Source organism: Triplophysa dalaica, chromosome 2, assembly GCF_015846415.1.
Source record: "Triplophysa dalaica isolate WHDGS20190420 chromosome 2, ASM1584641v1, whole genome shotgun sequence".
Taxonomy (NCBI): Eukaryota; Metazoa; Chordata; class Actinopteri; order Cypriniformes; family Nemacheilidae; genus Triplophysa; species Triplophysa dalaica.
The window spans coordinates 14,112,676-14,125,054 of NC_079543.1; the positions used below are offsets into that span (position 1 = coordinate 14,112,676).

A 12,379-nucleotide genomic window follows, 5' to 3' on the forward strand; every position below is an offset into this window, starting at 1 on the left:
ATTTGACACCATTGACCATAGCATACTTCTACATAGACTCGAAAATTGCGTCGGCATTAACGGAATAGCATTGAAATGGTTTAAGTCTTATTTATCCGACCGTTTTCAATTTGTAGCAATAAACAATGAGGTGTCCCGCAAATCACAAGTCCAGTACGGTGTACCACAGGGCTCAGTATTGGGGCCTCTGCTCTTCGCTTCGTACATGCTACCTCTAGGAGATATAATAAAGCGACACGTAATTAGCTTTCACTGTTATGCTGATGATACCCAACTTTATATTTCCTCGAAGCCTAATGAAACTCAGCAGTTCCATCGAATAAAGGAATGCATAGCTGACTTAAAAATGTGGAGGAGTAACATTTTTTTACTACTAAACTCGGACAAAACAGAAGTGCTACTTACTGGACTGAAAACTGCAATGTGTAACAACCAAGAATACTGCTTAACGATTCACGGATGCTCCATAAAATCCTCGTCATCAGCTAAGAATCTTGGTGTTGTATTCGATGGTACTCTGTCATTTGAAAGCCATGTCGCCAACACCTGTAAAATTGCATTTTTCCATTTTAAGAATATATCTAAATTACGTCATATGCTGTCACTGTCAGATGCAGAGAAATTAATTCATGCATTCATGACATCAAGACTAGATTACTGTAATGCACTTCTAGGTGGTTGCCCTGCGGGCCTATTACAAAAACTGCAACTGGTTCAAAACGCGGCAGCTCGAGTTCTTACACGTAGAAAAAAGTATGAGCATATAGCCCCGGTTCTGTCAACCTTGCACTGGTTACCTATAAAGCATCGCATTAACTTTAAGATCATGCTTATTACCTATAAAGCCCTTCATGGTCTAGCGCCGCAGTATTTGAATGAACTTCTATTGTATTACAGACCTCCACGTACATTACGCTCTCAGGCGTCCTGTCAGTTGGTAATACCTAGAATTTCAAAATCGAGTGCAGGTGGTAGATCCTTTTCTTATCTAGCACCTAAACTTTGGAATATTCTTCCCTGCACGGTCCGGGAGGCAGACACACTCTGTCAGTTTAAATCTAGACTAAAGACTCATCTTTTTAATCTTGCATACACTATACCTCCATAATATTAATCCTCAGAGGATTTAGAATACATTATTTAGATCAACCGGAACAGGAACACATCCAACAACAAATGATGTACTTGTTGCATCAAAGAGTGCAGAACAGTACTCTACTCTCAGCCAGTCTTGTCTCTTTGTTCCAAGGTTACCGTAGGATGCAGTTCATGCCCAGACCTGATGGCAGAGCTGAGAATGGGAAGCGGTGACCTGAAAAGAGCAAAGAGGATAGAGCTGGATAAAGGACGCGACAACTTTGTTTTTCCTACAACATTTAAAATGCTATTAGATTGTTAATGATAATCTTAAATCCTTAATTTTTATATTTTATTAAGCCTTGTTGTGCAAGCACTGTTGAGCTTGTTCAGAGGCAGCAGCTTTTGCCAGAGGGGAACTGGAATCCCCTGGTTGGGCCTGGGTTCCCCTGAGGTTTTTTTTCTCGATGGGAGTTTTGGGTTCCTCACCACCGTTTGTATATTGTTTTGCACTATCTGCTTGGCCGGGTGGGGCTGCTTTCGAATTCATACTTGTATTCAATGTGTCTCATGTACAGCTGCTTTGTAACAATGAAAATTGTAAAAAGCGCTATATAAATAAAGTTGAGTTGAGTTGAGTTAAACAAACCGTAAACGAAAATACATACAAAAATCAGTCATATGGAATTACAACTCAATCATAACTATGTGGGAAAAAGCCACTACAGTAAGGGCTCAGCAATACACAAGCATTCAAGCACAAGCCCACATAGTTCACAAAAAGAGAAAAGGGGGGGGCTCAGACGAGGCCGCGGTCTATAACAAAGTATGGTCACATGAGCTGAAGATTCATCCACCCCGAGTTATCTGAAGAAAATTAACAATCCGCATGAACAACCATAACGGCAGCAGCAGTCTTCCTAGGTAGTGATAATGGAAGTGTTGGTGAACTGTACAACAGTAGCAAAGAGCTGGCGAGTCACGACGATAATCACCAGGACAAACAAAGGGAGAATCCAACGGAGCAACACGAGAGTAGATGAGCTTACTATCAGTTCGCAGGCTGGACACGCAGCGTTCAAATACCCTGCTGCAAAGCAAAAAAAAGAGCAATCATACAGTCCACAGGAACATATGAAAACACTAATAAAACAGACAGGCTGAAGCCACAGTCAACACAAAAAGGGGAGGATCCGGGCGTGACGCATCCCAGGCTAAAACACGTCCTGAAATACTCAGCACTCGCTGTTGATTGGTGCTAACATGTGTCAATCACAGCCACTTACCTCTTTCATCCTATCACAAATACATTAAAAAAATCATGTTTTGTAAATAGGCTCGTTTGAGATGCACCTTGCCTCGCCTGAAATGAAAACGAGAGTAGGGGGCTACAGTAAGGGGAGGAGTCAAAAAAGTGCAGACAGATGCTATTGGACAAGCCGGAGACTTCCTGAATCTCGCTGTGTTGTTGGACTGCAAACGTCAGCAATGGAAGACATCCCGTTCGCGTTTTTTATCACGGACGAAGCAGATGCAATTGAAATACCCCTATTTTACATGAAGATGAGGACAATCTTTTTTATCTATTATTAAAATGATTAAACGTTGCGTTTAAGGCACAGTGTAACTTAGGACGAAAGTCTGACGCCCTACAGTCCTTAATCTGAGGTGCTTAATACTCACTCATTTTTAATAAAAGGAAAAAAAAACTTCGTTTTGATTTCACTGGGTCTTTAAACAAAATATACATTTTTTTTATAATGTACATTGTGTTTATCTTGAAAAATAAATATTAGTTTGCTTGATATTTATTTACGCGTGTGTCTCTGATAACGTCCTTTTCCTATAGCAATGACTTTTATTTTGAAATCCATAAATACGGAAGGTTGGTCACAGCGCTATTTACGTATAACGACTTCTGAAGATCTATATGAGAGTAAGTTAAACCCACTTGTTCTCCTGTTTAATATCTCCAAGCTGCTTTTGTGGTTGCCTGTCCTTTATCTGTATCGCGTTCACAATTCATTCATAAAATTGGTGCATTTCTTAAAAATATCACAAAATGTCTTGCGTCCCCGCCTCCGAAAACCACGTCAAGCGCATCATCTTCAGTGTTGGCAACACGGCAGCTAGTTTTTCCTGCCAGTGACTGAACGAGTCTTGCTGAAGCTGTCAGGTAATATTGATAAAACTGCTTAATTTTAGTAAAAGCTGGTTTAAAGGGCGCTCACCGGCAGTGGCTACTTTCATCTGTTACCTCGAGAGGGATTGACAATGAATTCACGTGTTCTCTTGCGCTGCTTTATCTCTTTATGATATTGCTGTGCATCGCGAATCTATTGGTAAAAACTTTGAATGCTTGATTATTTTAAATGACTCTCGATGAATTGAAATAAAGCACTTCAATGGCCCTCCTGTTTAAAATCCCACAAGTCAGAATCCTTACATTTTCTCTGTATACTCATTCCCTTTAAAGTCGTTTTAAACCTCCTCGTTATACGTTGATTCTACATTTAAAATATTGTAGTCCAATTTTTAACAAAACGTTAACTTCATACATTAATATCTTCCCATTAAATTGTAAACAAGTATTGACACATAGATTTACTTTAACATTTCTGCATTTGGCAGACGCTTTTATTTTAAGTGACTTACATCGCATTGTACTACACATTTGTTTCTATGTGCAATCCCTTGGATTGTACCCATGACCTTGATGTTGCTAAGGAGATGCTCTTACCACTGAGCTACAGGAAAGCATGCAAGTGATGACAAAGTGACATCTGTATTCTGTAAAAACTTTCATGTTTTTACATAATCTTGTGTATGTGATGTGTTAAAGGAGGCATGATTTAATATCACAATTCTTACCCAAGCTTTTGTTATAAAAGAGGAAATAGTATTCATGCGAACATCATGTAAATGTCAGAACTGAAAACGCCCTTGTTATTAAGATTACATCTGTTATTGACACCAGGCCCAGCGAACGCCAGGTTCTGGAATGCACCCATATATGACGACATTGATAGGTTGAACACCACCTCCACAGTAGGGATGGGCATTTAAAGCAAAAATAATATTCAAAGTTCGATGAGAACTATTCGAAAATTATTCGAAATTCGCACCCCTCCCCCACATGGCCGCATTTACAGAAGTACACACACATAAACAGAGAGAGAGAGGGACCATTTACGCTTTAAATCCGTGACGACACACTGCTTTATTTATTATGGAATAGGCAATCTCACATCAAGCTATACATTAAGATAACGCGCTGAAATATGCTAATATATTAAATATATTATATGCGCTAATATATTAACAACCGAATGACGGCACTTATTAACAGTATGTCGATCAGCATCAACCGCTCATAGTGCTAGGATATTTCCTTGTAAAATATGAGCATGCACATTTATACCAACTTAAAAACAGCAGTGTGATCGATCAAGGAAAATATATTAAAGCCACAAAGATTTTAGACCAGACTTAAAATGCGTTAAAACATATTAACCGTCCGGAACGATTTCATGAATTAATAGCTCAAAAGGCTTCTATTTCTATTGTAATGAAAAAGTTTCTCCAGTCTGGCAGTGATCGTTTTTCTAGACTAACAGTAAACTCTGGCTGTACAAACTCCATAAGATTTTTAAAGCGATCATCTTCGTAATTAAAGCCGTTATTCGCTCCGCCCGTATGGCATCCAAATTGGTTGGTCTGACCATAAAACTAGCAACTGATTGTTGACCTGTGGATGGACCTGCTGGGTGCTTCGCCCTCAAATGTTTGTGCATCGTAGTTGTTAATCCATGATAAGCCAGCTTTGCATTGCAGAGTTTGCACTGCACTTTATTCTCTTTCATTTTATTAAAGGACCCCACACAGAACTCATTTTTGACACTGTCTCAATTCATCGTATCCGTTATGCCACGCGGGCCTACAGTGTGCATATCTTCGTTAACAATTGTTGTGAGAAAATGTTTTCCTCCACCCTTCGGTAAAATGAACACGTTAGGCGTGAAAACACGGCGATTTTTTTAAGATCGCACAAACTATTCGAAATTCTATAGTTAAAAAACTATTTGAGTATTTGAAATTCGTGACTCATCCCTAACAGAAAAATATCAAGGACTACTTCTCTTTCTCCGCTCACTGCTTCACCCATGACAGAGCTGAAGAACCACAAGTGAAGTGGCGCCGAACCAGATAGAATAAACAATAGCAAGCAATAAACAAACATGCCGTTAAAGATAGCTAAATATTGTGCCATCCCTTGTTGTGGAAGAATACACTCGCTGCATAACCTTCCTTTCGGATTCCGACATTAGTAATGTGTGGTTAAAGTTTATTTTTAAAGACGTTCCAGCTTATGTGGAAAAACATTTCCCAAAAGATTTCCTACGTGAACAAGGCACAGGTCGAAACTGAATTTGTGGAGAGTTGAAAATTTTACAGCAGTGCTCTGCCTTCTATATTGGATCCGATAGGAATGGCACTGCAATCTTATTTGAGTAAAAAAAATGTGTACTATGCGTCACTCACTATTGCTTTGTTAGAGATCGCTTGATGTGCCCTGGGCACTATTCGCATGAGATTAGTATCACCTGGGGACCTCATTTGTAGTCATTTGTATTAATTGCAGAGATTGTCTGTGATCTTAAGCTCGCGCGAATCGGCATCTCTGTGATTTGGGTCGGTCATACATAATTTTTCAAGGTTTTGCCCACCGTTTGCGAATAATGGAGGCTGTTTTGGAGTTTTTTGGTATTATTCTGATTGCTGGGTGATATCCTTAAATTACTGGGAGTCTCCCTTTTGTTTATATATCATGGAAACTCTCGTAATATTTGAGACCCGCGATTGCATTGATCTTTTGTCCGGTTTGGGATCACTGGTCTCAAATGCTGACTGGTACGATCATATATCATTACATGCAATACAAGTATAGTCTATACAAACTATATGCAAACTCTTACCATCATGTCCGGGAAATAAGTCAGTAAATTTGAGTAAAACCTCCCTTGCGAATGCCTCACATGAAATACTGATGTGGGACTCGGCGAGGTCATTTATAAATCACAGGAGGTTTCCAGATAATACTAATGCCGTGCAAAAACTGTGAATGGTGCTAATGTGCAACCTAATGTTCCATCTCTAACCAAATTCACAGAAGGCTCCAACTACGCAAACTGCTATCTAATCAAAGCGGTGAGCGGTACTTTAAAACCGAGTGTTTGCAGAGCTGACCTCACAACCTGGGTAGAAAATAGCCTATTACTTATTGATTTTGATGTTTTCGATTTTAAAAACCCCGCGAATGTCAGAAGTAGACCTCATATAACAGTATAAAACAATAAACAAACACAGTTCATCAGACCTTTAACAAGATGTGATGCTTTGTAAAAAATATCGTTTTGTGGTCAACAAAACAGGTTATGGTTGTATAGTACACCACTTGTTTTGTCAGGACTACTCCACTGGTCTACATGTGTTTCATGTTGTCAACCTTTATGGGGTAAGTTATGTAAATTAAACAGATTGCCGGTTTATTGCGTAGTAAAGGCAAACAACTTAAATTTGTTTATTTATTTTTTTAATTGCTGCTGAAAACAACTTTTGATCTTGTTTAACCTGATACTTCAAAATGTCCTTTTAAAACAGTTTTTTTCTATTACAGATTTCAGTATTATTTCGGAACATCCTTCTAAAATAAAACTTTGTCTTCAGGATGCAGGTATGACTGTGGTGAATGTGTCATTCGCTGCGGCTGGGTTTTTAGGAATTTATCACTTGGGAGTCATAGAGGGAGTACTGAGACATGGAGATAAACTGCTCTGCTCTTTAAAAGCCTGTGCAGGGGCCTCAGCTGGCGCTTTAGCTGCCACTGTGATGATCACTGCTCCTGATAAACTACAGGTGAAGCCATTAATTTCCATTGCACAGCAGAAACAACTTTTATACACCAAAACACCTATATTACCAATATGTTTGTATGAGGTTACAAACATATAGGTGTTTTAGTGTATAAAATGTTGTTTCTGCTGTCACTGCTGCTACAGTATTTCAGACATTGTATTGATTCACCCATCACAGATCTGTGTGCGTTTGTGTTTTAACAGCATTGTAAAGATTTCACCTATAGGTTTGCCAGAGATGTAAGAAGTCAAAGTTTTGGAGCAGTGACACCAGGATATGACTTCATGCTTGAACTGCGGTAAAAATTATTAAATTATTTTATCGAATGGAAAAAGTTTATTAAAAAAAGATTTATTAAAATGAACCCTACATGATTTTCTATAACCCTATATTCCCATACAGACTTATAACATGTAGGACTGTTCAAGCACTGGATATCCTACTTGGCTATCTACTTGGCTAGTTTTTATTTTCACCTGATTTAAAATTGTTTTTAATTGCATTAGGGTCATTCCGTGTCAACTCAACTAGTGGACCCGGCTCATTTTTTTTCTATTTTTGCAGAAGCAAGACCAACTTCTACAGAAGCATGACCAACTTCAGTAGTGATGAAAGCCAAAATAATAAATAATTTTAATAATAATTTTAGCAATCCTTGATGCATTTTATGCCAATAGTGACTATTGTATAGTGACTAGGCCATACCCTCGCCTGTCTGGCTGGTTAACTAATGATTCACAGTCTGAAAGCAAAAAATTAATGGATACCACAGATAGATCTAATCAGACGATTAGAAACATACATTTTGAAACCTGTGATAAGGATAGTGTTAAACATATGTAAAACTGTTCCATGCTGAAGTAATAATCTATTTTTTAATGAGTCAGTGCAGTGAAGCACAAGCTTCATTCTTTATTGCAGTCATTTTCATGGGAGAGTTTGAAATATAATGGGTTGGATGGTCGGCCACTGTTACTATTAAGCTCTTCTCCGATACTAACATAAAAAGCAATGTTACACAGTGTGCTTTCTGTGTAGACATGTAAAATGATGTAGAAGTGAGTGACTGAGCTTTAAGGGATATTTCTGATGCTTTCCCCATGTTTTACTCACCCTCAAGGCATCCTGACTTTCTTCTTGAAGAATACTTACTTTCTGAGTTATAATTCTGAGTTTCTTCCTTTAAGAGAATTGAAGAAACACCTTGACCATCGAGGTTTTTTGCATTCTGCAAAAAACATTTGTTTCACACATACTGTACAGAAAATCTTTTTGATCAATTTTGCATCCCAGTTGTATATGTCTTTCAGCAGCCATATTCATCCTGAAACAGCTGGCGAGATCTTTAAGAACACTTCCTGGCTCTGCCAGAGTGAGGTTTGAACAGTCTGAAGATGGTCCTATTTTGATGTTCAAATGTGTCACCTCCTCAATGCTTATTGTGAAATTGCTGATACTGCTGACATGAAATGAAATGGCAGGCAGTTTTCTTTTTTGTGGAAAAAATAACATCTGTGATATGCAAGAACCTCTGAGGGCTTATGATAATCTTGGAATGAATAGTACACTTTATTCATTTTGATGAAATATCTTCGGCATGGAACATTGAGTGGATGTTTCTTTCTTTATTCCTCCTGCCTTATCTCAGCGGTTTGGCCAGCAGATTGTGTAATTACAATATGATGTTGGGGAAAATAGTTTTCACTCAGGTTGTTAATTATGCAAACACCATAAATGAGCATCTGTCCATTGGTTTTTCTCTAGGCGAGGCATTGAAGAGATTCTGCCGCCTGATGCCCACCAGTTAGCCAATGAACGACTCCACATTTCAGTAACAAACTCAAAGACCCGCAAGAACTGTACGGTGTCCAGCTTCAGCTCAAAGGAAGACCTTGTTCAGGTATTCAAACCAGCAGGTGAACAGACAAATGTTTTAAACTACAGATAATCTTTCAAATACAGTGCCCAAAACCCAAAAATTAATTAATTAATTAATGATCCACATCGTAGACGCTTTCACTAAGTAACTGAGTTACTGCTTTGGAAATGCTTTTGATGCTGCTGTTGAGTTGGTTAATGTTTTCTGTACCCAAAAAAAATCCTGTGGTACTTCATGCTGATATGTTCACATCAAACCAAAATAGTTATTTTAAACTATCCAATATTTTCTTTTTCCCTTTTTTTAAACATTCTCATTAGCTTCCTACAACAGCTGTATTTGTTATTCTCATATGTTATGACTGTTATTACTAAAGGTGCTCTTGGCCAGCTGTTTTGTGCCCATCTATGCTGGAGTGAAGCCAGTGGAGTTCCAAGGGCAGGTAATAGTCTAATGCAACCAGTTCTCTTGGCTTTAACACCGTCTCTACACTCTGAATGGTTCATAGTATTTGGCTCTGAGAACTGCTTTGTCCTGTTTAGATGGTTAGATGGATATTTGAAGCTTCAAAATTTACGGGCATGGCAAAGCCATATTGGTCACATTGATTAACTCCGCCCGTTTTTACAATAACCAGTAGTGTCGCAGCCTTGCAGATCCAAATTTTACAGTTTATGACAGCCTCAGTAAAAACAAATCTAATTGTCTAATAGTTTACAAATTTAGATTATAAACATGTTACTTCAGAAAGAACACTGATGTGTACTTCTCGTAAGTGCTGTTTATAATGTTAAAGCTGTCTAACTGTTTGCATATTTTGATCTCCAGTGCCATTCACTAAAGAGGGAATAGTAAATGTACAACAAGCGACTCATTTTGGGTGCAGCTTATGAATCTTTTAGCATGTAGAGGCAGGACGCTTCAGATTCTAAAGAGTAGGGTATTTGAATGGACAGGAAGCTTGATTAGAAGCTGAAGTGCAGAATGATCTCATCAAAATTCTAGATCTTTTTAGCGCATGTAATTATTGAACAGATTTATTTTCTAGATTTTAATTTTGTTATTGGAGCACACTAGCTAGCATATTTTAATTGCAGTAAAGCCACAAAACTTAAATTTCAGGGAGACTTGACACTCAGGGGTCGACAAACATGTGGGTGCAGAAAACTGCTTTAATACTGATGAACGAAATGCATGTCTTGAAATCTGTATTTTATCTAAGAATGTCATTTTTCATAGAAATGGATTGATGGAGGATTTACAGACAGTCTTCCTATTCTTCCTGTGGGACGTACAATCACAGTTTCACCCTTTAGCGGCCGGCAGAATATTTGCCCAGTTCATAAGGGGAGAAGCAATCTTTACATGAGACTAGCCAACATGAGTGTTGTGGTATGTTTTTAGCACATAGATTTTAGAGACAATTATGCATTTTGCACTGTGTACCTTTATTCTTAAGGTTTACAGCACATTTAAGGTATATATTATGTATAAATCTTTTTCATCTACACAAAGAGTACTACAAAAAGTATTTGAACTTTTTGATTAAAAAGAAACATTTAAAAACTAAGAGTGCTTTTATGTGAGTGATGTAATGTCAACTGTTTCCACCCACAGTTCTCAAAGGATAATATCATAAGGCTGAACCAGGCCCTCTTTCCTCCCTCATTGCCAAGACTCAAAGAACTGGAGCAAGAGGGATACCAGGATGCTGTTCGCTTTCTAGAGCAAGAAAGATGGATGCTGTAGTTGATTTAAGTTGTTCTTAACATCTTGAACATCTACGTTGGGCATATTGACATCATTTACATTTGCTTTTCTTCATCCAGTTTCCAATTTTTTTGTGCCAAAGCAGGGCTATATTTTTACTTCTGTGGTTGAGTGCCACAATAATACTTTGGTCTGCAACTTGCTGAATGATATGAACAGATCAGTTCTACTGCAAATCTTTAAGATGTCCGTTGGTTAGACTCAGAGCCCTGGGGTACGTTAAATATTACCTAATAATATATTTCCAACATGTCTTTTGTTGAAATCTGTTCGTTATGGCTTTTAAGCCCGTCAACCTCTAGTCCAACAACTTGCCCTCTTTTGCTAACACTTGCTGCACATATCAATGCGGTGTTTCGGCAAGTCATTGAGGACAACTATGAAGAAGAAGCCTTTGAAGTATAACCACAAGAGACACTGTTTGAGCTCTGCGAGAAGGGTTAGCAAAGGGTTGTGGGTATTTCTGATGTGGCAATGCGGAGAAAGCTGAAGCATATAAGATAACTCCTGTTTTGTGAGAATATTTAGCAGATGTATATGGAACAGATTTGGTGCTATTTCTCCTATTAAGTAACAATTGTATTGATTGATCAGTGGTTAGTGCGCAAAAATATATTTTTATGCAACTTCTGTGATGTAATCTGTCACTTCTAAATTATTCTTCATTACAATCAAGTATATAAACAGAACAGAACACTATTAGCTCTATAATAATAGATTGTGCATTATATTTAATGAAGATCTTGGATCTCAATTTGTGTGTTCCAATGTGTAGTTCTTATGCATGTACAGTTTTCTTTTTGTGTTTAGACTGAATAAGTCCAGAATACAGAAAAACTGTTCATATGCAAAAAGTGTTCGATTTGGCGTTCAATCATATGCACAAGTCAACAATTATATATAATGATGTATATGTATGGGTAATGTATATTATTAAATTATAATAATGATGATGGCTTTTATCCAAAACGATGAACAAGCCAGAAAACCATATTTGAAATAAAGCATAGTAATGCGATTAGGATACTGCTCCCTAAGTGTCAGTGTATAAATGCAAAAGTGCTATTCTATATCTCCAGCTTTTTGACTCTGATGGATGGTTAAATATAATTAGAATTCGACTATGCATAGACTTTATATAGCCTACTGGCTCTATTTATACAACCCTTGATATTGGGATTATCCAATATTTACCATTTATAATGATTGTTCTCAAATCAGTTGCTGCATGTGTGAATAATTCAGCTGGAAGTTTATTTTTTTTTAGATTTTTTATTGTGGTATTCTGATTTACATTTTCTTGAATATGTACCATTGGCAAAATTTGTAATGAATGTAAGCAGAATATTTGCACATATATTGGCACATATGCACAGAACAGACTATGTGAATGCTGTTGGAGAAATAAAATAACAGAATGTTGTTGAAATATTACATGCAAGTGTTTTGTATGAAGAAGATTGATATTGCTTATGATGAAAAAGTTGATGTACTAGCATGATACAGCCATTCAGAAAACCGTCAACTAAATTTAGCGTGTTGGGACATCTACACAAACAGGCAAGACAAACCTCTTTGGATTAAAAATTTTCATTATTTTCGGCACAAATTGAATTAGCACTCACCGGGGCTGCATTTGGCTGCAGGTTCAACAAATTTGCTATACAAAAACTGGCAGAACAACCCTTAATTGTTATTTACATGGGAAATGGTGAAAAACATTACAAGCGAATTATG

At 37.6% G+C, this 12,379-nt stretch overlaps 1 protein-coding gene across 4 annotated transcripts; it reads left to right on the forward strand.

Moving 5' to 3' along the window:
• The first annotated feature begins 2,576 nt into the window (after window positions 1-2,576).
• Window positions 2,577-12,076, forward strand: pnpla4 (patatin-like phospholipase domain containing 4). 4 transcript variants are annotated; one of them, XM_056767529.1, is made up of 7 exons: window positions 2,577-2,745; window positions 6,805-6,993; window positions 7,197-7,291; window positions 8,758-8,893; window positions 9,249-9,314; window positions 10,112-10,264; window positions 10,490-12,076. In XM_056767529.1, the coding sequence occupies exons 2-7, from the start codon at window positions 6,814-6,816 to the stop codon at window positions 10,619-10,621; spliced, it is 762 nt and encodes a 253-aa protein (XP_056623507.1). In that variant the 5' UTR covers window positions 2,577-2,745; window positions 6,805-6,813; the 3' UTR covers window positions 10,622-12,076. The 4 variants fall into 4 exon arrangements, with proteins under 4 accessions (XP_056623507.1, XP_056623488.1, XP_056623515.1 ...); XM_056767510.1 differs by lacking the exon at window positions 2,577-2,745 and adding an exon at window positions 2,958-3,013; XM_056767520.1 differs by lacking the exon at window positions 2,577-2,745 and adding an exon at window positions 3,021-3,253.
• The last annotated feature ends 303 nt before the right edge of the window (window positions 12,077-12,379 follow it).